Source organism: Sinocyclocheilus anshuiensis, unplaced genomic scaffold, assembly GCF_001515605.1.
Source record: "Sinocyclocheilus anshuiensis isolate Anshui unplaced genomic scaffold, SAMN03320099.WGS_v1.1 scaffold199, whole genome shotgun sequence".
Lineage (NCBI taxonomy): Eukaryota > Metazoa > Chordata > Actinopteri > Cypriniformes > Cyprinidae > Sinocyclocheilus > Sinocyclocheilus anshuiensis.
Window position 1 is genome coordinate 2,066,632 of NW_015552582.1, and position 27,063 is coordinate 2,093,694.

Sequence of the window (27,063 nt, forward strand, 5' to 3'; positions counted from 1 at the left end):
AAATGTTGTGATACGGGACTTTTAGGGTCATGAAACCGATCTCCGGGTCTGGGGGTAGCACTTTTAGCTGTAGCTTAGCATAGATCATTGAATCTGATTAGACCGTTAGCATCTTGCTCAAAAATGATCAAAGAGTTTCTATATTTTTCCTATTTAAAACTTGACTCTTCTGTAGTTACATCGTGTACTAAGACCGACGGAAAATGAAAAGTTGCGATTTTCTAGGCCGATATGGCTATCGGGGACTGAAGGGGACTAGTTTTAGGCGCTGCGTAATATCATTGCGCCTGCTGCACCCACGGTACAGCAGCAAAGTTCCTTGATTATTACGCCGGAATGAGAGTATAGTTCCTAGCCATATCGGGCTACTTTTTGATAACATTTTGGATAATTGTTTAGAAGGTGCTCCTAAAATTTTGAACGTGAATTTTTTAAGTTAGGAGCACAAGTGCTCCTAAAAAGAAAAGTAAGCGTAGAGCCCTGAAAATCGCAACTTTTCATTTTCCGTCAGTCTTAGTACACGATGTAACTACAGAAGGGTCAAGTTTTAAAGGAAGAGTGTAGAGTTGACCAGTGTAGTAGAGCTGTTGCGGCGCGACACGACAACTGTAACGTTAGCGTTCGGTATAGACACGGTGAGTGAAGCCGAGAGCAAGATATGCCTCATCAAATTTTCTGCATTTAGCTTTTGAATGACCAGCACCTGTCTGGGTCTGTGCGACTTCATCTATGGCTTTTCTCTTCCCTTTCACAAACCGATCCATCTCCCATTCTAAGTTACGTCCTTTGGCTGTTTACTGTTTTATTTCTTTTCTTTTTCTGCTGATGGCCCGCGCTCGACTTGAAGCAGCGCTGCTTAGACCGATGGGTGTGTCATCAAAGTACCGCGAGAGCGTGGACGTATCCTTATGCTTTCTCTCGCCGTACTACACCGATCGATCTTCAAGTCGAACACACTTCTTTACTCTCGCGTGTCATGTGACCGAGTGTAATCGCAGCCTCTGCGATTGAAAAATCACATTTTTTCATATTGCAATATTATCGCAAATGCAATTAATCGTTCAGCCCTCATTTTAATTATACTGTTTATGTGAAAATTCTCACCTGAATGTCTCTAACTTTGTCTGAAACGTTTTCCTGGGACATTGTCTGTCCTGGATATGTCTTCTCTGAGTCCTCTGGGATAAATACACTCTCGTGTGAAAAAGCTCGGGACCCTAGAGTGTTTAACTCCCTGTGAACACAGATATTAATGTTTTCAGTACATGACTCAACAAATTAACTCATCTAAACAAATAAAAGCATCTAAAATAAAAGCAATACATTTTGCATACATGAGAAAAGGCAGACCCAGCAAAAATGGTTATAAAGTACCTTAGATACTGATCATTCTCCTCGATAACTGAGACCACCCCATTGCAAACACTGTCAGTGGAATGGCTAGGTTTAAGTTCAGATCCCTCAAACCCACGTTCTACTTCCCTCTTTTTCTTCTTCCCAAATAGATGCCGGAATGGCTGGAATTTGCCCTGCCGTCGCCGCTCTGGTAAAAAGTGGGGTCGTTGGGGGCAAAGAAAGGTGATAAATAGTTAACAAGTAGCAATAACCATACAGTTTTACAGTATGTACAAAAATGTGAGCATTTTTAATTGATGTCCATGAAATGGAGGACCAGAACAGATCAGAACAGGCTATGGAATTATGTTATATTGGGGGTAAGCCTTTGTTCTGAGACGGGCTTTCATAATTATGGTGAACAGATGTCTTGTTTAAACATCCAGTAATGTCGAGGTCCTATAAAGCCCTATGATCTTGAAAAGGCATCACAGAAAAAAGAGAAAGCCAACAATTAGAAGCCATCTGCAAATAATTAATTTTATATAAAGCTCAGTATCAGTAATACAAAGTTGTGACACTGTTTTGAGAACAGATGAGTTTTACATGCTTTACCGAAAACATTTTGCGGGTATTTACGCTTCAAGTATTTACGATTATGAAAAGCCTAAATGTCCTCCAATGTGCATTTAAGAAAGATCGCAATCCAGCCACTCAAATGCACACAATATGTGATCACAGGTATCACGGGGATGTTGTAGGTTCCTATCAATCTACTTAAACATCCCAGCTTGCTCACTGCCGAATTTGTTAGGCCATATTCTTTTTAAAGCTGCTTGGATGAATATGTATTGTGAAAGTCACACACATATAATTTAAACTACACTGGGTTGAAGGTTTTTCTTAATGCTAAATAAGCTACTTTCTTTCCTGTCCTTTACTTATGATGACAGCATTGAGGATATAATCTGAGCTTCATGACCAACAATCAAACACCAAAGTTTAAACAACTAATTCCTAATCTGTAAAAAACAACCCAAAACAATCGTAATAAAAACTTAATAATAGAATAATTCTCAACCTACCAATTAAAGTGGATGTCTGCAGGTGCAAAGTGTCTCTGGCATGACTGAATCATACGGTTCCCATGTAATTAAGGCATTAAACCAACGATAAGGCAAGGGACCTTTGGTTTGTAAAGAGTGCTCTGGAGAGGTTCCACTTCCTGAGACTAGAAAGTCATTAGGAATCATAAACACTACGGAGATAAGTGTAGCTCAAAAAGCACTGTTTACAAATAAAATTACATATAAAACATGCCAAATGAATATATACACTACTACTATATACACTACCTATCAATAGTTTGTGGCCTGTAAGATTTTTTTATGTTTTTGGAAGAAGCCTCACCAAGGCTGCATTTATTTGATCAAAGATACATTAAAAACAACAATATTGTGATATATTATTGCAATTTAAAATAACTGTTTTCTGTTTAATATATTTTAAAATGTAATTTATTCTGTGATGGCAAAGCTGAATTTTCACATGATTATTCAGAAATCATTCTAATATCCTAATTAGGTTCTCAAGGAACAATTCTTCTATTAATGGTGAAAACAGTTGTGCTGCTTATATCAATATTTTTTATATCAGGATTCTTTGATGAATAGAAAGTTCACAAAGATCAGCATTATTATGAAATAGAAATCTTGTTACATTATAAGTTTTTACTGTCACTTTTGATGAACACTTTTGATAACTAATTAGAAGTTGTGACTTTCTCTTTTTGATAATCAGCCACCGTAATTTTTTAATTCCCTTCTGTTCTGTATGTGTATGTGTGAATTTTGTTTATTACAGCCTGCAGGTCCCTTCTTGGTCCTTCTGAATGGTATTATAAGCACACCATAAGCACTCCACCAACCAAGAGCAAAACATCGCCAGACTGCATTTTCTGTTTTTATGTATGTTTGTGTGTATTTATAATGCTCAAGAGTGTGTGTGACTGACTCTCTTGTGTTGTAGGAGCTCCAAGTGAAATGGCTGGGGTGGCAGGGCCACTCTACACCACAGAGTAGATAAATTCAGCAAAAGATCAGCGTGGATCTGTTACAGGCTAAAAGTGGAAAGTAGTGTGGAGTTACACAGTAAGTGTGTTGCTGCTCAAAACACAATGGCACAATAACAAAGAAAGTAAGGCATTTGGTACCTGTCGTCAGTGACCACTTCTGTTGTTGTTCTGGTGCGAATTCCTGAAGTTATTACCGTTCCAGAGTTTACTTTACGACTGGATTATTTTATGATTTCTCATATTTTGTCTCGTCGTTTCCCTCTCAAACCTCATCTAAGTCACAGTCTCTTCCCAGCTGCTGCTACTACATTTCTCTGGCCCACAATGCCGTGCTGCAGGCATCCTCAATCACTGAGGCATATGATGTGAGTGGACACCACTCAGCCAGAGAAACAGCCCTCGATGTGTCTCCCTTGTACTCCTCCATACTACAACCACTATACTCAAACACGGCATTTCTGTACCTATGAGTGTCAGTACTGCTAAATAAATTCACTCAGACCTGACTGTTCCTCTCACTTCTTCACAAAAGCTAAAACACACGTCCATCCCACTTCACAACATAAGAATACTCAACCTTGCTCCGCACACTCTTGTCGTACAATGTTTCTCACTAGTGCAGCAAAGCCAATAACTTGTTTTTGTCGCACCACATGTAATGCCCACCTGAACCTACTTGTTCCCCTCACACTCCAAATTTCAGCATTAGTACATGATTAATTGATATATTTATCATAAGCAACAACATAAAAATTGTCACTGTTCCTTTTGTCAGCAGTGTACTTGATTGCCTCACATTGGTATACTGTATATCCGTAACAGCATAAAGAAACAAGCTCAAACTAAAGCATGCCACACTTCAGCCGTACTGAGAAAGAATGAAAGAAGTCGCATGTGAGACATACTAATGTTTATAAGTTAAATGTGGTTATAAAGTTTGAGGACACAAGGGTCACTCGAAAAGGTGTGTAAACCCTGGACAGCAACAATAACATGTGATTAAGTCATATTTAAAGGAATAATTCACACAGAAATGAAAATCATTTACTCACACTCATGTCGTTTCAAATCTGTATGACTCTCATTGTTCCCAAGAACAACAAGGTGACATTTTGGAGAATGTGATGGTCACTCTGCTTCATGCAATTGCAATGTATAAGGACTGGGGACAAAAAGTGTGCGAAAGCACCATAAAAGTGGTTAATGTGACTTGTGCGATAGATTTCAAGACTTCTAAAGCTAACAGATCAAAGTTCAAGATAAACAATGTTGGCATCCAACTCTCATCGCAAGAATGAGTGAATTAGCAATGTCTGAAAAGATCTAGCCCAAATCTAGCTCAAGTCTTGAAATATATTGCACAAGTCACATTAACCACTTTTGTGGTGATTTTTACATCCTGTTTGAAGCTTGAAATCTCCTGTCCTCCCATCCCCATTCATTGTAATGGCATGGAAAACAACTTCAAAGACAAAGACTAAAACAACTTTCAAATCTATAAAATTTCATCTTTTGTGCTCCACAGAAGTCGTCGTATAGGTTTTTAAAGAAATGCGGGTGAGTATTGACAGAATTGTAATTTCACCACTCAGCCAGAGAAACAGCCCTCGATGTGTCTCCCTTGTACTCCTCCATACTACAACCACTATACTCAAACACGGCATTTCTGTACCTATGAGTGTCAGTACTGCTAAATAAATTCACTCAGACCTGACTGTTCCTCTCACTTCTTCACAAAAGCTAAAACACACGTCCATCCCACTTCACAACATAAGAATACTCAACCTTGCTCCGCACACTCTTGTCGTACAATGTTTCTCACTAGTGCAGCAAAGCCAATAACTTGTTTTTGTCGCACCACATGTAATGCCCACCTGAACCTACTTGTTCCCCTCACACTCCAAATTTCAGCATTAGTACATGATTAATTGATATATTTATCATAAGCAACAACATAAAAATTGTCACTGTTCCTTTTGTCAGCAGTGTACTTGATTGCCTCACATTGGTATACTGTATATCCGTAACAGCATAAAGAAACAAGCTCAAACTAAAGCATGCCACACTTCAGCCGTACTGAGAAAGAATGAAAGAAGTCGCATGTGAGACATACTAATGTTTATAAGTTAAATGTGGTTATAAAGTTTGAGGACACAAGGGTCACTCGAAAAGGTGTGTAAACCCTGGACAGCAACAATAACATGTGATTAAGTCATATTTAAAGGAATAATTCACACAGAAATGAAAATCATTTACTCACACTCATGTCGTTTCAAATCTGTATGACTCTCATTGTTCCCAAGAACAACAAGGTGACATTTTGGAGAATGTGATGGTCACTCTGCTTCATGCAATTGCAATGTATAAGGACTGGGGACAAAAAGTGTGCGAAAGCACCATAAAAGTGGTTAATGTGACTTGTGCGATAGATTTCAAGACTTCTAAAGCTAACAGATCAAAGTTCAAGATAAACAATGTTGGCATCCAACTCTCATCGCAAGAATGAGTGAATTAGCAATGTCTGAAAAGATCTAGCCCAAATCTAGCTCAAGTCTTGAAATATATTGCACAAGTCACATTAACCACTTTTGTGGTGATTTTTACATCCTGTTTGAAGCTTGAAATCTCCTGTCCTCCCATCCCCATTCATTGTAATGGCATGGAAAACAACTTCAAAGACAAAGACTAAAACAACTTTCAAATCTATAAAATTTCATCTTTTGTGCTCCACAGAAGTCGTCGTATAGGTTTTTAAAGAAATGCGGGTGAGTATTGACAGAATTGTAATTTTTAACTGAACTATTCCTTTAAAGACACACAGGCACACACAGACACAGCACACAATTCTTGAAGTTTTTGTGACCCTTTTTGAAACACCACACAGTTCTTAAAGAGACGAGTGCGGATGTCTTGAGGCATTTAGTCACTGTCACTTTAAGAGCAGGCTGTTCACAAAGATCCTCACTCTGTTTTTGTTTACCTGGGCCTTCAGATACTGTTACCTCTACCCGCGCGTCAAGCTTAGCCTCCTTACTGTCCGTCGTCATGGTTACGACGGGCTTTGTCTGCAGCAAGAGTAGAGGGGGGGATAAGCATGAACACAATTTTTCTCATTGATGTGTTTGTGTGTGCAAGTATGAAAAGAAAATGGAAGGAGAAGATGACAATAATAGGAAATAGAAAGGCTTACAGAGATCATGAGACACTTGAATCGCTTTTATTCTGGCCTCTCAAACTCTCTTTCATGAAATCTTTTATTTTTCCAAATGCTTGATCTCTATTTTTATTTTCATCATAGTCTGTTTGTGCTTGTACACAGTCTTCTTTTAGTCCTGGGTTTATTTCTTGCCATCACTTGGTTGCGAATAACAGGACCATCTCTTTCTCTTTTCTCTGTGGGATTTTGCTAAGATTTGAAGAATGAAATTCCTCATCTTGCAGGCCTATCACAACCTTATATTAAGGGAACTGTAAACTTTACTACACACGAGTCTGGATATATGCACAGTTATAATGCTTTTTGGTTATAATGTAATAATGTACTGCTGCCATGATCAATAAAAATGCACACAAACATCTTTTGTTTGTTTGCTGTGTAACCGACAGGTTCATATAGCTGTGTTAAATAATGTGTCATATCTATCTGTAATGGCTACAGATATACAAATTCTGCAACTTAAATATTCAATCTCCATTTTATTGATTTGTTTAGTAGCCCTATAAATGGGCTAATATACAATCATCTGGTCATTATTCCAAAATAAATCCCTTCAGGATAACATAAGTTCCTGACAACCCTGTTGGGATTTTTTTTTTTTTTTTTGTGATAATGATCAGCTAACTGTATGAACAATGTGTCTGTCATGCATGGTGCGTGTAACAATCCAATAAAGATGAAGAAGAAGAGTTCAATAATATTTAATAAGCCAACGATCAGGGTACAATCCACATTAACCACATTAAACATAGACTAGACCAGACAAACACTGGGAGCAAACACAGGAGGCTCGTTTAAGATGTGCTGTGTTGCTGATATAATTTCAGTTCTGTTGCTTTTATATGAAAACAATATGATGAACAAGACACTCAAAATACTTGCTATTTAATTCCATTCAAAAGACGTATTTATCATCCATTTTTACCTGAATACAAACACGTATTTTAGTATTTTTCAGAAATATGACAACAATCACATATCTCACACAGAGATCACACTGTTATAGTCTTTTGGAATATTCATGTATAATTTAACACTAGAACCGCCAGGGGTCGCTGTATACCTAAAAGCGCCAGCGGGTAAATTTTACCCACGCACATGACAGCTCACAGTCATAGTGTTTGGGAATATTCATGCATAATTTAAACACAATCACATGATATCAGATAAAAAAAATAAAACATTTTAGAAGAGAACACAACTTAACGGTTGTTTTAACCAATGAGCATTAAGCTGTGTCGTCGGCAAGTCTTTTCCCATCATGCTTTTGGTCAGCGCAGCTGGGGGAGAGTAACTGTGCTCCACTGCATGGCCGATCTCGCAAGAGATTTTTGGCATTCGTCAGCGTGACATCAGAGCAAGGCGGACTGCATTGGGACACATTTCTAACTGGCATGCATCTTGCTGTGATCACCGGTGAAAGGTTCTGTGCAAATTTTTATTTAAAAAATGTTAAATAAGGTGGAGGAATAATGAGATAATTAACAATGACAGGTGAGAGAGATAACTAATCAGACACATGAGGGAAAACTAGGTCAAACAGGGAAGACTAAGACAAAGACAAGACTGTGACAGAATGCCCCCTCCTGGAAGGCACGACCTTGCGCTGTGGAGACGAGGAGACGAAGAGGGGACAGGCAGGAGGAGGTTCTGGAGGTGGCCTGATGACCGGGAGGAGGCAGACAGAAGAAAACCAAAGAGGTGATGACGGAGGGAGGAGCCACGGAGGAGCTGGGAGCAGGAGGCGGTGAAATGGCGACCAGAACCAAGCCAAGGTAAAGGCCCCAGGTGTAGATGCAGGAGGGAGGAGCCATGGATGACGCCTGGGTGGAGGATCCTGGGGGTGCAAGCTCCTGCGATGAGGCCGGCAGCAATGGTGACCCATGTGGAACCGAGCAGACACTGAGCCTTGTTGACACAGAGGATCCAGAGGACCGAGGTGGAGCAGCAGGCTCCGGCGACCGAGGTGGAGGCTGGGATCCGGAAGATGGTGGTGGAGCCTTGGTGACCGAGAGGACAAAAGCGGAGCAAGAGGGAAGGAGGAGCCTGACAGAGCCAGAAGGGCGGAGTGACGAGGCAAAGCCAGAGGAATGCAATCCCGAGGCAGTAGATGGTCAACGACTGACCAAGCTGGAGCAGGATGAAGAAGGGAGCCCAGTGGAGCCTTTGGGATGAGGGGCCATGGTGGAGACGAGGAAGCTAGGAGCCAAGGCGGAGACAGATGAACCTCACACCAAGGCTGAGCGGAAGCCCCGATGTGGACCCACATAGGCAGATGCAGGCTGAGGGTGTTCATCGGGGATGACTGACAGCAGAGAAGTGGAGACTGAGTGCTTGGCTGCGGTGAGAGACGGAGATGGGCTGGTGCTAGACGAAGGCTGTACAGAAGTGGTGATGAGGTCCATGAGTGCCAACAGCAGGACAGTCCCGAATAGATGTAGATGATCTTGAGGCTGGATGGTAATGGCATAAGCTGCAGCTGGCATAGAGTTAACAGAAAGACAGGCAGGTGATAGGACAGGAACTGAAAACTAGATACAAGGAAGCAGAGGTGGGATAGGGAGGCTGGGTGGGAGTTTAAGAGATTTTTAAGGAATTCAGTGCTGGACTGAACCAGTGAGAAGGCAGAAGGCTTGGTGCTGGGCTGAACTAGCGAGAGATCAAAAGGCATAGGGCTGGACAGAACCAGCGAGAAATCAAAAGGAGCAAGACTGGACAGGGACAAAAAATGGGAAAGAGAATTCACAGAAACCAGCTGCAGCTCACCCTCAGCAGTGGAGATGTGGGCGGGGCTTTCCTCTTTTCCCTCGTCTTCCATGAATACTCCAACTCACTCCGATGTTGTGGCCGGTTTGCACACCTAGTCAGACTTATTGGCGGGCATGGGCTCCGGGGCGATGATTGGCTCTGTTTCCTCAGGCTCTTCAGTCACACCTCCGTGTCTGAGGTGGGCTTGTGCTCACACTCGGTGCTGCGCTGGTATGATGGCTAGCTCAGGAGTGGGGCTGGTGAGTTCCTCATCTACGTAGCAGGGAGTCAGCGGCGAGTTGTTATTTACCAGCACCCACTCCACATAGGCGGCTAGGCTCTCTCGAGGACCGTCCCCGGACAACTTTGCCTTAACGGCTGTGTTTAGTCCCGCATGGTAGAACGTGGTGAGGCAGTTATCCAGGTAGTGTGTTTGGTTGGCAAGGTCCAAAAAGTCTCTTGTGTGGTCCTCAAGAGAGCGCTCCCCCTGCTCCAGCAGGAGGATGAGGAGAGCAGGATCATCCATCGTGCCAAAAACAACAAAAATCACTCAAAACAAAAAGCAAAAAAAAATTGCCACTGTTTATTTGTTGGTCCTGTCTTCTGTCATGTGTGGTCCGTGTAACAATCCAATAAAGACAAAGAAGAAGAAGAGTTCCATAATATTTAATAAGCCAACGATCAGGGTACAATCCACGTTATCCACATTAAACATAGATGAGACTGGACAAATACTGGGATCAAACACAGGGTTTAAATAAGATGGAGGACTAACAAGATTAACAATGACAGGTGAGAGAGATAACTAATCAGACACATGAGGGAAAACTAGGTCAAACAGGGAAGACTAAAGCCAGGCGCACACTGTGCGATTTATAACAGTCATTTACGATTGACTTCAGAGCGTGAAGCTCAACTTCTATATAAATGAATTAAAAGCGCTCGCTCTGCTCCGCTCCAGTGGACACGCACCATAACAACGAAAACTCGTTAATTTTAAATTTAAATTTAAAAACTAAAGCGTTAATTTTGATCATGGCTTGTCTTGAAAAACAAAGACAATTAGACGTTCATCGTATAAGAAGTCACACTGCTGGGACTGTGCTCCAAATCTTCTGACACTGCCAGAACTTTGTCGGAGGTAAAATTTGATGGCAACGGTCATTAATCGGCTGTCAGTGAACATGTCAAACTAATGACCAAAGATTACAGATTTTAGCCTAGGATTATCGAAATCTTTCAGGATTTTCTAAATTTGTCTCAGACGACCAAATCGTGGCCAAAATCGCACAGTGTGAGCCGCGCTTAAGACAATGACAAGACTGTGACAGTGTGAACAATACTTCCAATTTATATACAATTCTAACTTATATAGACAAGAATGCCATTAGTGCTTTAAAAAAAATACTCTACATACAGAAAAACATTGTATTGCCTTTTTACACTAGGTTGTGGCAGCATTGTTATTGTTTACTAAAAGTAAAACTAAAACTGTATATAAAATATAAATATTAAATGAAAATGTAAAAAAAAAAAAAATTTAAATTTACTGAAATAACTTTTGAGTTGAAGTACTAAAATTACTTAGCTGAAATAAAAATAAAAAGTACAACTGAAATAAAATAATATAAAAATTAAGATAGATAGATAGATAGATAGATAGATAGATAGTGGATGGATTTTTGCGCTGAAATTGCATGTAAAAGTGGCACACTTGTTTAGTTTTTTTGATGAAGCATGTGTATGCACATACATGCTAGCTGAATAACAAGCTTTTTATTGTAAGTGTCTGTGTGGGTGTTTGTATGTTAGTGTGTAACTGCAAAGTATTGTGTCTGTGAAGAGCATCACAGTTGTTTGTAGTGTGCACTCTACCTCCATAAAGGGTGCATTATCACATCAGATATGCGCTTGATCAGCAGTCTAAATTAATGGCTATTTAAGAAGCACTTTTTCTACCATCTTATGTTAATGGAACCCCATATTTATTACTGCAAAACAGCATATTAGAAAAAGCAAAAATGTTAATTGTTTTGTTAACAGATTACCACAGAATCAATTCAAATTCTCATGCATAATATCATTTTGATAACTCAGTCTTAATTAAGCACTAAAGTTTTTTTTCCCCCAAATGAGGTTTTATTGTTCTATATTGCTGCTGGGATTCTTACATGCATTCATTCAGAATGTCAGGACATAAAATGCCAATATTTAAAATATCGTTGGTTATCAAAACACATTGCCTCAAAACCTGCATTGCTTTTGGTAGACAAAAACCTTTTGGCAGCACAGTGTTGCACTAACTTTTAAACACAGCAAACTGTAAATGATTAGAGTCTTACATCATCCTATGTGCGATTGTGTTGGTACTCTTTGTATGAGAAAACAGTGTCCTATAACGGCGCACAGGGTCATCCTGAAAGTCTCTCTGTCTGAACAGGCTCAGCTGTGACAAAAAAAAAAAAGCTTGTCTGTTTTTGATTCTGGTCCAGATGTGTTTGTGCACACGCATCTGCGACACAAGTGTGCACGTGGTCAAAACTGTGTGCGTATTTGTCATGTTCTGGTTCACGTGTACATATTAGCGAATGATCTTGCTTGTGTTGTGTGCATAATAGAAGCTCCAGACAAAATACTGATGGCAAAAGCGCAAGTCGCAGCCACATGCATTGCAGCAGGACATTGAAAATACGAACAGAAGACAAACAGAAAAGGCAGCAGCAGAGCTACAAGTTAGCTGCTAAGTTAGCTCTAGCTGCTACAGTGCTAATTTAACCCACTGCTGATGTTTAATGGTACAGACTGACCTCACTACAAGGCTATATCACTAAGAGTAGCTCTAACCATCATTACAAACATTTCTAGCCCAGACATGCCTCTATTTGACCAAACCAGTGAGCTATAAAATGGGCTGTAAGTGGATAACTGGAATGGTGCACCTGTAACTCCTGAACCTAAAAGCTATGCAAGTCATTATTATAAGTCATAATAGATGCCATAATGACCCTCATAAATGGATTGAAAAACCAAGATGACACACCCAGTGAGTATTCTTAAATACTGCAAATAAAATTGATCAAAGATGAGGGAGCGCTAGTGATCTGTTGCAGTGGCTAATAGCTAAAGTTAGTTACTAAGGCCACATACAATACTGTTTAAATGTTTGTGGTCAATAAGATCAGCACCAAATCAGCATATTAGAATGATTTCTGAAGAATTGTGTGACACTGAAGACTGGAGAAATGACTGCTGAAAATTCAGCTTTGCCTTCACTGGAATAAATTACATTTTAAAATATAGCTATTCAAATAGAAAATATATTTAGTTATTTTAAATTGTAAAAAATATTTCACAATATTACTTTTTTCTGTATAGTGGATCAAATAAATGCAGCCTTGGTGAGAGATTTCATGTTTTGAAAGCGATTTATTTAAAAAAACCTTAAAGGGGTCCTATTATGCTCTTTTACAAAGTCTTGATTTTGTTTTGGGGGTGTACTAGAACAGACTCTCATACTAGGTTGTTCGAAAAACACATTATTTTTCACACATTTTACATTATTACAACACCTCTCTCCCCAGTCTGGCATGAACGGCTCGAATAGTTCCTGTATCAAATGAAGGCCCGCCTTCTGAAATACGAAATGTGCTGTGATTGGTTAGCTGGGCTAGTGTGTGTTGTGATTGGCAGCACTCAGCGCCTAGTCAGGTAGACTAACTAAAGTTGAAAAAGTGAAAAAGCATAATAGGACCCCTTTAAGTATTTGAACAGCAGTGTAAATTAACTGTTTTTAATATAGCTTTGCGAAGGAAACCTTGACTGAATGGCAGACTTTCCAGATGCCAAAAACAGCATTTGAAGCAGAATAGTCAATGTTTGTAACATGGCCTAGAGGCAACATAAATGCATTTACATTTTTACAATTTGGTAGAATCACAATTTTACCAAATTATTCATAGCCATTTTTAGCATATTGTTGCCTTCTGTGTTGATTCTCATGCACAGCTAATAGAAAACAACATGTGTGGTTATTGCTATGACAACAGCATCATTTAAGGGTGGTTCTGATGTAGCATTTTACACAGTACTAAAGGCTCAGCAGAGCTGCATCAGATACTAAGGGATGATACTAAAGGATGATGTTCAGAGTGGGCATATTTAAATAAAGACGGGCTACGTTGCCATGATTCTAGCCTAAATACACAGGACTCGGAGCTGTCAGTAATGCCTGCACATTAAGCAAATCGCATGTAATGCATTAAGTATCGGGGTGAAATGTTCTTGTTTTGCATAAAGGGCCATATATTACTATGATAGCAAGCTAGCTTCACTCGTGCAATGGGTCGGCTTGAAGGAACAGCTAGAAATCACTGAAGCAAAATGGGATGGCTGACTGCACAGCGTATAGCAAAGCTTATAGCTGCCTGTGCTTACTGAGCACAAAAGCACACTTTTACCTAGTTCAGCCACACAGCTGGAAAGAGCTGCACACCACTGAAGGAAAACCTTAGGGAACATGGATTCAACCTTCTGCACCTTGATTTACAAAACTCTGTTGCTGCTCCTTGGTGCTTTAGGGAAAAATATAACAAAACCATTGAATCACAACTTACAGACTTTATTACAAATTTTACTTATAGCATGCCATATCTTAAAAGTCTTTATTGAAGTATGAAGGTTAATAAATCTAATTGTGTTGGTTCTGGATGAATGATGGTTATGGAGATCAAATGAACACAGATCTTTCGTCAATAGCCCATAAGACCACACTGGATGTCAGGGTTGCCTTTCAAATCATGACTTCAACATTATGAACCAGGCAATTCTGATCCAAACATTACTCTGTGTAACTTGCAGTAATATAAATAGGAGCTGGGGCTAGTTGTCACACTTTTTACTTCAGGGTATATACAGGAATCATAGAGTTAAATTTAATACCTTTTAAGACCTTTTTTAAGACTCTTTCCATACATTTTAAGACCTCGTCGCCACTCCAAGTTTTAACCGGTTACATCGGCAACACTTTAACTTACATTTACTATATATTGATTGTAAGATAGCACAACTAAACAGACTTACTTTGTGATAACTCCTTATAAATACAACATAATTCAGAAGGGGGGAACAAAGCACAAGAGAATTAATTGAGTGACTAACCAATGCAACCCAAGAAACAAGAATTAGACCAAAACAACTGACAAAACTTATTGAGGAGGGAAAATAAAGCTCTCCGACCTAACGGGGCAATGAGTTCACACTATATATTCAAAAGATGTATTTGTAACATCAACTCTTATAACTGTCTGCAAACCATAGCTCTTTTGTGGAACACTTCTCATGACAAACACCTGACTGATCAGACAGTTTACCTGTGATTACGGAGTGCTTGATTTGATGCAGACTTGACAGAGTGTCAGTACTGCACCTGATCAAGTCTGAATGATCATGGAAGGTAAAATAATGATCACAACTATTACATCATTTTAATTGTGCATCCCAAGCCCATGCCAGTAAAAAAAAATAGCCCAAAGTAGCGCAATTACCATGTCCCAAATATAAAAATGCCATTTCCATCCCTAAAATACATATTTTACAGTCAATGTTATGCACATTTATCATAAACACAGCTCAAATGCTTCCTACTAGTGTGGCCCAAAACATTTAGCACAGTTTTATTACAGGTAGAATGCAAAATGTTTCAGTACAAGCATTTCAACCAAATGTAATTTATGCAATATTTCAAACCTTTAACCCACTGGGGATAATCAACCCATGGCAACAGTTTAAAAGCATCCCAATTTCGTGGGGAAAAAAACAACAACAACAACCCTGCATCCAACACGAACTGCAGAAGTCAGATTTGACTGATCACGGGTCAAAAGTAAGGAGAGATAACTGACAACATGTTGAGGAGCAAATCCTCCAACATGTTGTCAGTTATCTCTCCTTACTTTTGACCCGTGATCAGTCAAATCTGACTTCTGCAGTTCGTGTTGGATGCAGGGTTGTTGTTGTTGTTTTTTTCCCCACGAAATTGGGATGCTTTTAAACTGTTGCCATGGGTTGATTATCCCCAGTGGGTTAAAGGTTTGAAATATTGCATAAATTACATTTGGTTGAAATGCTTGTACTGAAACATTTTGCATTCTACCTGTAATACAACTGTGCTAAATGTTTTGGGCTACACTAGTAGGAAGCATTTGAGCTAGTCACTCAATAAATTCTCTTGTGCTTCGTTCCCTTCTGAATTGTGTTGTATTGATAAGGAGTTATCACAAAGTAACTAAACAGTAACACAATAACAACTAATGCAAGTAGGCTAATAAAAAAAATGCTTACTCGTGTCCCATACAGAAAGGTAATATATTCACATATATGTGAAACACTGTTAAATATATTGAAATATATTTTGAAAATATATTTTTAAAATGTATAACATAAAGCTCATGTTGAGTGTTTAATTATGTGTTTACTAGGGGTGTAACGATTCACTCGTTTTACAAATATCTTTTATCGTAAGATGTGCTCCCTTTACACAGTGCGAAATCGAAAGTGAAAGTTAACTGCGACTGCAAGCGCTCATTCAAAAGGGATTTAAATACCCCACATATTGATAGCGGCACCCTGATGCACGAAAATTATATACAATATTAGAATGTTTGTGGAAGCGGACACAAAAATCGCGGGAGCGGATGGGAGCGTGTGGTAATGATCAGAAATTCAGCGAGAGCGGGATCAACAAGCCCCGGCTATCACTCAGCAGCTCAGTCAGTCAGTGAGCGCCGTAACAGATGACATCAAATCTTGCGGGATTCCATAAATAAACTACACAGAACCCCACTATTCGGACAAATATACATAATGAAAAGATTATACAAAATTTAATACCTTGGAAAATGGCATTTAAGACTTTTTAATACTTTTTAAGGGCCTTAATTTTCTCTAAATTGATTGATCAACTTGTAATACTTTTTAAGACCCCGCGGACACCCTATACTTAAGTGTAGGTTGATTTTTCAATGTCAATTTCTGTATACACACCTTGAATTATATTGTCCAGGAAAGACATATTGGGTTAAGCTGTCACATTGGAAACTTTAAACAAAATATACATGTGAAATATTTATTTAAAAACTGAAAATATCAAATTATATCACATTATAACATAAAACGGAAAACTGTATAAAAATGTTTAGAACATAGTTCAACTTGGTTAAAATCAACAGTTGACTTTTTTTTCTGAATTCTAGTTCATTCTGTGCACTTTTTAGTTTACACAAAATGCTAATATTAACATTTTTGTTTTTTAAGATTTAAGAGTTTGAATCCGACAACACACAAACAACTGCTAACAAACAAGCTTTAGTACAAATTGAAAAAACCTAGTTAGTGAGATATATGGCCGTGACAACGAGTCCCAGTCTCCATTATAATAGCATATATATTAAGTATATAATATATATGGCAAATAATGATTTTAAACACTACTTTAACACTACACCACTTCACTTCACTAGACTCCTGATCCGCCAAATAAACATTTTATGTAACCACTTTGACTTAGTACTCAGTTTGCAGTCACAGACATGAGCAAGCACTTTAGTCAGCCCTTGTCTCTTTTTCTGTCATTTATCTAGGATTGGGGAAAAAACTGTGCAGAAGGTTGGTTGTGTGAATATGCAAGGTGCTAGTCTAGGATTTTTTGAAAAACGATGATTCTGTAATGCATAAAGGTAGAATTTCCTTTTGGTCTATTTACATACTTTACTGTTTACACATCTAGCTTCAGTAATGTTTTTAATGTTTTTGAAAGAAGTCTCTTATGCTCATCAAGGTGGCATTTATTTGATCAAAAATGCAGTAATATTGGGAAACATGATTACATTTTAAAACGGTTGTCTATTTTAATATGAATGTAATTTATTCCTGTGGTAGCAAAGCTGAAATTTCAGCAGCTATTACTCCAGTCTTCAGTGTCACATGATCCTTCAGAAATCATTCTAATATGATGATCTGCTGCTCAAGAAATATTTATTATTATTAATAATGTTGAAAACGGTTGTGTTGGTTACATGTGATACAATTTTTGAAGATTCTTTGGTGAAGAGAAAGTTCAAAAGAACAGCATTTATTTGAAATCTTTCAACATTATAAATGTTTTTACAGTCACTTTGATCAATATAATGCCTCCTTGCTGAAAAAAGTATTTCCTTCAAAAAATAATCAAGATCTTACTGACCCCAAACTTTTAAATAGCATATATAAAGCTAAAAGGAACAAAGATATAGTATGAGGTCTGAAACAACTATAGAAGAAGAAAAAATTCAGGGAAAGAATTGCAGAGTAATCATGCAGTGATACAGTTTACATGTGTACCTACACATACAAACATGGTGCATTTTATGACCATAGCCACTAACTATTAAAATAAAACTGTACAAAATGATATACAAAAAGCTTAATTTAATACACATATATGATATTTTACATCAATATAAACAAACAAAAAGCTACTGGCCCTTGGTTCTAACACACTGTTATCACTGAATGTGCAACCATTTATTTTCATTACAAAGCATAAAATAAGAAAGACACAATGAGCCTTTGAGGATGTGGGGCTGGCAAGAGATAATGGCAGTTTCATGAACAGAGGCCTATTGTGTTTAACGCTATCACGCCACATGCATTACGCAAAAAATAAAAAAACGCTTTATCGCATATATGGTCGAAGGAGTAAGCAAGAATAAAGGCTTACCTGGTTGTCGATTTATCTGGGTAAGAGGCTAGTACATATGCGTGTATGAATGTGTGGCTGTTCCACTTGCCTGCTGTTACTGTGGAGCTACGCTATTACCTAGAGTCAGGTGTCACATTGCACAGGTGCACAGAGAACTCAAGAATGCTTATAGCCGTGTGTGGTGTAGTGCGAACATGAGGGTGAATATATCTGTGATGAATGATGAATTCACAAATGATTAATTCACAAACATCTCCATTATTGAATACAGTGTGAAAAATTGATTCATACCGCCATAAAACTCTCACAATGTATGTTTTTGTGTGTTCCTCGTGGGATTTTTGTTTGCATGATGTCCTGTGTGAGAGCTTAGTGGCCTATGCCCGAGATGTGTTTACACATGAAAACAATCCTAGAATGTGTTTGAGAGAGGAGAAAGTGGGTGATGATGGTGAGGTAGTGTGCTGGTTCATACTGCTGTCTCTGTTGCTACTCACAGAATGCCACTTTGTTCATTGGCCAGCTTACCAGGGGCAGGAAGGACAGACATGTATTGATCATTTTAAACTGCCCAACACACACAAAGAGTGTGTCTGTAAGCTTGTTAGTCAGCGTATGTGAGGATGCATGTGTGTATTGTGTTAAAACAATTTTAAAGAACAAGGGCCTCCATTAACTGAATAAAGACGTGTGGCGATCAATAACGGCAGGAACTGCTACCTGTCTCCAGTGTCACAAATCAACTGTATTATTAAGGAGCAATTTAAAGTAGACATACTTATTTTCTAACCATATATAACATGGCACATCATGCATTTCAGTTGAATCTATTACTTAACATTCTCAATCAGAACATGAATGGCTTTTACTTATAAAGTTTAATTAACATAAAATACAAAAGTGTCTGTAAGTAATGCACATTATTACATTATAGTAATATATAAAAAAGTAATACATGCATTTTAGTTTAGTTGGGATGATGAATGGTCCCAGTTTATATCACGTGTCTTTACTATGTACTTGTGTCAAAAACAAATTCAGTGTTCAGTGAGTTTGAAGCGGGAGTACTTGTTTGAATGATGATAGATGGGGGCAGGGTGAAATGTGTAGTATTTATTTGGAAACAGTCATTATTGCATCAGTGGTGTGGGAATTATACGCTGCAGCTTCAACAATGCTATTTTCAATTGTTTGTTTTCTGTTCTAAAAATAAGTTCATTATCTTGATGGTGCTTCTAGTACTTGTTAACGTGAGATTCAAAATCGCCTGCACTGGAAGGCTGAGTCTTTCTTGGATGAGGTAAACTTCAGAGACTGTAGTGACTCACTCTGGCAGTGAATATCGGCGTTTAATAAATACTCCCACAGAACAGACACAGAAGGGAATCAAGAGGAATCAGATTCAATCTGAAAACATTAACTTTCAAGATCTGTAGAACAGGCCAAGACGAGCAACCCACTCCAATAAAAGACATGGCCTCCAGTGATCTCTAATTATAGAATATGAATCCACTGAGTGAATCCAATGAATCCAACTTTATAGTCTCAGTTTTTATTGATATGTTGGAAATGTGATTTCCAGTCAGTCATTAATCATTTCTCAACTTGATTGTGCAGTGTGGGCACCTAAAAATAACAAATGCAGATTTTGCCATGAGGAACAGTGATGTTTTCTTTCTTTCTTTCTTTCTTTCTTTCTTTCTCTTTCTTTCTTTCTTTCTTTCTATCATCCATCTATCTGTCTATCTATCTATCTATCTATCATAACTTATTAATAAACTATTAGCACCATAACTACGGTGCTAAAGGTAAACACTGAAAGATATGACACATCAGTGGTATTTCATAAGTATTTAAGTATAATATTAAATAATTTTAGCAGCATGATAAAAATAGCAAAAGCAATGCATATAATTTCTTAGCCAATGTCTTACTAGATCTAGAAAGGATAATGGAAAGAATCTGTGAATCCTGCTATTCAGTAAGAGAAAATAATTACAAATGCAATATGCTGACAAAACTATATTTTTTGTTTTTTTAGTGTGTCCACCAGGCTTTTTAGTAGGGCTGTAACGATTCACTCAACTCACGATTCGATTCAATTCACGATTTTATTCGATTCACGATTTTATTTTATTACAAAATGAGGTTTAAGACAAATTATAAATACATGTGTCCTTTTATTATTGCTTGGAAAAAATGCTGCATGTTTCTTTGTGAAATTTAAATATAACACTATAATAATATACTAATACAGCACTTGTATATTATTGCTCTTTTGTTGGTTTTGATTGCTTCTATTGTCCTCATTTGTAAGTCGCTTTGGATAAAAGCATCTGCTAAATGACAAAATTTAAATATAATGTAAATCTCAACCGATTTGAATCGTCACATATTTGAATCGATTTTCGGCTCGCAGTTAATCGTTACATCCCTACTTTTTAGCAACATGTCCATGGCCAACCAGCTACACCTATCACTTGTTTTGCTGATAAAGGGCCTATGTGTACAACATCAGCACCAAACCGCCACTAACTGGACCAGCAAATTCAGTCTTGTCACTGCATTGTCATTGTATATAGGAGGTCAACATTTTGTGTACTCAAGGACCGACCTGTGTTCTGGTCAGATATTTTCTGCACAACATGACTTTGTGGTTTGGGTGAAATTAGAGATGCTTTAATGTTGAAATTATTGCTGTGGAGCAGCAGCTATTGTATGATATTGCACCGTTAGCAGATACAGAACTAAAGCTAAAATGCCTTACTTACAGCATACAGTGTTGCTGATTAAAATGAGAGGAGGAACTGGGTTGAACCAGGTAATGTAATTACAGCGCGTTCCCTGACAGACACACAATTCCTGTGTCCTGTCACAACAGTCTCTCTGTCAAACACACATATGCACACAGTCGCTCTTGCTTTACTCAGAACAAACAGTTGTAAATACAGAAAGCATCTGCATGTCCGAACATTGCATTCATCCATTAGAATCAGATAAATCTGGCCTTTGTTTTGTCAGTCTGTCTTTCTAACCCCTCCGTTCTTGTGTCTACATCTTAATATCTCCCTCTTTTTGTACAGAAACTTGTGCAGTGTCATTGTTAACATTGGTCTGTACTGATTGTGTTCAGCTACTTGAGATTTATATCAGTAGTTTTGTGTGTGCATGTCTCCTGCTCCACCTCACAACACAGGGTGTGTTCACACTTGGTAGGCTTGGTTCGATTTTGGTTGTCGACTTGTCGTTCCACTGTCAAACGAACTCTGGTGCAGTTTGCCTGATATATGAACACAACACAGACCAAAGACATCTAAATAAACCCCCCCCCCCAAAAAAAGATGTCAGTCTAAAAAGGACAAACTGCTCAAGCCTACATGGTTCTTCTTGTCATAGAAACTATGTTGCCCATTACAGTTTGGTACAGGTGTTGGAACCGCAGATCTCCGTGTGCAACTGAGGAATTCCTAGAGCTGTTTTGGTTTCTTTACACATTTTATAAGCTCTTGAGTTATAAGCTGATAAAAATACCACCATATGTACAAAACAATGAGCGCATTTAGCCCAGTACATGGCATTATTTTGGATGTTTGTTAAGTTCGCAAAATTTACGTCATAAAAGCTGTCCAATCTGGACTAAATGTATACATTTCTTTCAATACATTTCTGGTCTGGACCAAAAGAACCAAGAAAACCGAACTACAAGTGTAAACACACCCTTAGTCCAAGCAACACTCCTTCAGATGAATAATTAAATGATAATTTATTATTAATTATGAAATTATTATACAATATAAAAGTATAAGTATAAAAATCACAAATAATGACAGAAAATCAACTGAACTCTGTAGCATTCAACCTCAACTGCATGTGAAACGCTACTTGCCCCAACTAATTGACTGACCTACATGTCAGCAATAGTGCATTCTAGTGTCAAGGCAAATGTGCCTGTTTCCATACATGCATTCAGCTACATTGCAAAGTAAGTGAATATACTATATATTTCTCATCAGTTCAGATGAAACATATATTACTTCATGTGTTGTTCTTAAGTGTACATCTCTGCTTATGAAGATCATTTTCTAATGATACCAAAGTGCAGATTGTGTTAAGAGTAATGTTACTCTATACGTGCCTTTTAAGACACTGTTTGATATTGTCTATCGATGACCATCTATTTTAATATCTGCAGCCTAGAGCAATATGAATTCGTCTAGGGATCAATGGAGGACTCTATATTAGCATTGTCTATCTGTGTTGTACTACACTAGAGGGCAATGTTATACCACATAATGTTTTGGGGCCAATCTGTGAGCATACTAAAGTGGGTTTAATTAGGTCATATTGTGGTGGAAAATAACATCCTATGAAGTCCAGCATGCTTAAGGCACACCCACTGCTGTCTAAAGATGTGTAACCTTATTCAGATTATACTGTGGGATCATCTGTCGCACCAACAAAAGCACAGACACTCCAGTCAAACACACAAGGCCTTTCCCCTTCACTGGTCAACTTGTATTGACGCAGTACTTTTTATGGATTAATATTAATTGGCCTTTTCATTCATTATTTACAGTGGGAGGAAGCCTTGGGAGCAGTTTTTCTGGTTTCCTTTACTTGAACGCACAAATCTCCAGGGTGTATAAGGGGAACATGCCCCCGAACTGAGGCTGACAGTGGGAAGTTCTGAGGCTGTTTCCTGTCTTAAAAATAGACATTTTTAAGACTTCAAATTTCAGGCCTAAAAATGTACAATTCAAAGAGGAGTAAGGTAGCTTGTGTGTCTAGATGTATATTTTGTGTATTTAAAGAACATTTCTCCTTGTTTCTTCACACTGTTTTTATGTGCTAATCCAGTGTGTTATTTGTGTAATATTTTGTCAGATATTTAGATTTTTGATTTTGATTCATGACCTTTCATTTCAAATTTTTCAAGAGTTTTCATGAGGAAAAAAATGTTTTTGTTCCTAAGTCATTTTAGGGTTTTCAACCATTAATAGGTATACATAATATACCACTACTGGCCAGTATTAGACGGTTTTCTTTAGTCAATATGGGATTTAATTGTGCATGCTCATTTCCACTATTTTTTACATTTTACCTTCACCTAACACTCAATGAAAGTTACTTTTAAAAATGTAAATAATTGAATAACATGGTTAAATGTAATCTTTGGCTAATCTGAATGAAATGAATATCAATTTTAATGCTGTACATTACAGTGTTGTCATGTCTAAATTAATTTGTATTATACAAAATAGTTTAAATACTTCTTTGCTTATCCTATTGGCCAGAATTTTAATACCAGTACATCCCTAATCCTAGAAGCATGCGATCCAAGCAATTCAGAATGAAATTACTGTGATTCAATTTCATTTCCTTGCAAGAAAACACATAATTACAGCTAAGACTGCTAAATCTCATCATCTGTCTGTACACCTACTGAAAATCCATCCATCCATTCATGAGTTATATGAAGTGTACAGTGAGGGAAAAAATCCCAACCTTATATAGTGAGTGTAAGGTTTATGTGTATGTTATTGATGCTATCATCCTCACATCACTGAGCCTTCAACATTATAAGAGCAATGTTAGATATGCAATAAACAACTCATGCATGCAGAACACCACATTCGGGTGTTTAGTGTGGACCTGATAGCAAATACAAACAAAGACACAAAACTGAAATTCAATTCACAGTTAGGCATTACATCATCCTTATGTCATGATAAAAGCAGAAAAATTAGGCCAGACACTGTCTATTAAAAATATCTTGGTATTATGAGCATTGACGCCTCTCTTGCTTTAATTAATGACAACAAAGCGTATCAGTGATGTATATTTGGCTTTATCTAAATAGCGAGTAGCCATCCATGTCATTTGCAGGAATGGGCAATGCTATAGATGGCATCTTTTGCCACAAAAGCATGCACTGTGGCAGTTATGCATCGTGAGAGAAAACGACACTAAAGCTAAGTGCACCAACAACTGCCTGCGCCAGTTCCCGTAAGCATATTATGAATGACTGACGACTCATGATTCAAATAGTCAATGTTTTGCGGACATATCATCCATAGTATCACTTTATCAAAACGACTGTCATTCATAAATAAGCTAATAAAAGGCAGCATATGGAGGGTGCAGACTGGTGTGATGATGCAAACGTATCGACGGCGTTTCCTACACAGACAGATTTTTATCATGCATTTCAACGCGAAATGCAGCCCGAGACATCTTCATGCCTCCCCGGCTGCGCACATATGAAGAATGGTGGATTTTGGAAGATGGGCTATATGACAAAGCTATTATCAAAGCCATATTATCACCGACAAAGCTATGCAGTTCAAACAAATGTTAGATCATCTCCTACCTCTCCAGCGTGTGACGGCACGGTGATCAGTTCCTATGCCTTCTTTATTGTGTCTCGCGGCACTTGGTTGTCTTCCATTCAAGTCGCAGCAGGCGAGCTGACCTCTTTGTGTGTGTGTGTGTGTGTGTGTGTGTGTGTGTGTGTGCGTGCGTGTGTGTGTGTGGAAGTGTGTGTTGCTGATGCTGCGAGAGCTCGCCCTCCTCCTCGCGACGGTTCCGTGCGCATTCAGTGCTGCTTCTCACCCAGCTGCACGTGAACAGGAGGGTGTGGCAGAGGCCGTTCACACAATAAAAACAGCCCATTCTGCCCTAACATTTTCCGTTTCTAAATATACACCATTTAAATTTAATGAATGCTGCACAATCCTCTAAATGCAGGCCACAGTCTGAAAGAATTACAGAGATTGAAAGAATTGGCCTCAGTAGTTTTTGCTAATTAAAAAAGGCTGTACACATACAGCACTTTTGATAAATATAATAATATTAAATAATATACATTCACACGAGATAAATCTAAACATATCTGTCCTCTAGACCCGGTCACACCAAGAACGATAACTATAAAGAATGACAACTACTTTAGCTTTCAGAACATAGACTCTAAAAAAGACATAGACAAATGAACAATAACATCCTGTTTATAATAAAAGCGTACTGCAGTTTTGTCGTCTGTTTTTATCGTTCATCAGCTGGGAAATATCGTTCTGAAAGTGATTCAAACAAAAACGTTCCTCTGTGGCATTGATAATAAAACTAAGAATTTAAATATCTTATTAAGACATATTATTGGGAGATTTATAGTGACTGACAACTGATATTTATATGCATTTTATATTTGTAATCTGTTATAAAATTTAGAATACTGTTATAAAAAAACAGTAGATTCACATCACAATCCATGAGAATTTCATCTTACTTTTCGGCCGAAATGACAACAACTGCACCAAATTCCATATTTTTGCACCGTTTTGTTTTTCTTCCTTGAGTATGAGCTCTATATTCTTATAGGCCATAAAAGCCTGATGTATCAAATAAGATACAAAGCAAATGTTCTATTATTTCATATTTCTGGACTTACAGGGACAATTATTATTTACTTCAACATGAATTATGATTCTAACACCTTAATATTACCTGCTCTGAAACAGCAAATAGTTGCAAAAGGGTCTGGCTGCAGCTGGCGCTTGCACTTTCAGACGTGCATTCTCAGGCTTGCACTCTCAGACACTTGCACTTCCGCTAGCGACGTCACTTGCAGTCTTTATTATTTTTTATTTTGTTCTATTTATTGATTACTTTTTGTTTGAATCTCTCAACATTTTACAACAGTATAGCCAGGTGGTGAAGACAAGACAAAAGAAACTAAATTACAATGTCACTTGCAATCGCCACTTGCACTCTCCGCTACCTGCGACGTCACTTGCAATCGACACAAATCGTGCGTGTTGCCAATGGAGACAAGACGCTGTGGTGGTGATTAAACGATTAAAGCTAATTTAGTACCGTAACCTACAGGGTCCTGCAAGAAAAAGACAAGACCTGCAAATCCGTGGCCACAGAACAGCAGAATATGAACGCAATGCGCAAAGTCTCTTGTTAAGCGTTTTCCTCCTGTAGAAAAACATAAACACTTAATATGGCTTAACGTATTAAGATACATTAAGTGCAATTAAAATATCAAATTCGATATATAGTTATTATTTAATGTACTACAAGGCAAGCAGATGGCCATGAACACAATGCGCAAACTTTCACTTGTGCTCCCATACAGCAAAATGCTTGATGTGGCATAATAACGGATGATAAAGATAATTCAGTAGCCTATATGTCTTGTTGTTGACTCAAAGTATATACAGAACAGCAAATATGAACGTGCATTATGAAATGCATTAAGTGATTTTAAAAGGATCAACTCCGTACAGGCAAGCAGACGAGCCCAGAACGCAATGCATTAAATTGCACGTTAAAAATTTTCCTTCCATAGAAAATCATTATAAATAAAACACGTAATGTAGCTTAATGGACAAAGACAATGATATAAAAGAGCTGTAGACAGTTTATTCTATATGGAAAAACGCGAAACTGTGCATGTTGCATTTATGCTGGGCTCACCTGCTTGCCTGTATATTAGTTATGTAGGCTATATTTTAATAATCAAGAGCATTGAGTTTGGTCTTTGAGTCAACAACAAGACATATAGGCTACTGAATTGTCTTTATCAACCGTTATTATGCCACATTAAGCGTTTTGCTGTATGGGAGGACAAGTGAAAAGTTTGCGCATTGTGTTATGGCCATCTGCTTGCCTTGTAGTACATTAAATAATAATTATATATCGAATTTGATCTTTTAATTGAACTTAATGTATCTTAATACATTATGCCATGTTAAGTGTTTATGTTTTTCTACAGGAGGAAAAGGCTTAACAAGAGACTTTGCGCATTGCGTTCACATGCTGTTCTGTGGCCACGGATTTGCAGGTCTTGTCTTTTTCTTGCAGGACCCTGTAGGTTACGGTACTAAATTAGTTTTAATCATTAAATCACCACCACAGCATCTTGTCTCCATTGGCAACACGCACGAT

At 38.0% G+C, this 27,063-nt stretch overlaps 1 protein-coding gene across 1 annotated transcript in view; it reads right to left on the bottom strand.

Annotated features, from left to right (window-relative positions):
- LOC107665299 (uncharacterized protein KIAA1211 homolog) overlaps positions 1 to 24,783 on the bottom strand; it is a 35,380-nt gene extending 10,597 nt beyond the window's left edge. The window contains exons 1-4 of the mRNA XM_016456125.1: positions 24,777 to 24,783; positions 24,482 to 24,715; positions 1,375 to 1,543; positions 1,105 to 1,234 (exon numbers count right to left, since the gene is read on the bottom strand). Of these exons, the coding sequence (XP_016311611.1) occupies positions 1,105 to 1,234; positions 1,375 to 1,543; positions 24,482 to 24,715; positions 24,777 to 24,783 (540 nt within the window). The remainder of the gene's footprint in view (positions 1 to 1,104; positions 1,235 to 1,374; positions 1,544 to 24,481; positions 24,716 to 24,776) is intronic.
- Positions 24,784 to 27,063: the final 2,280 nt, after the last annotated feature.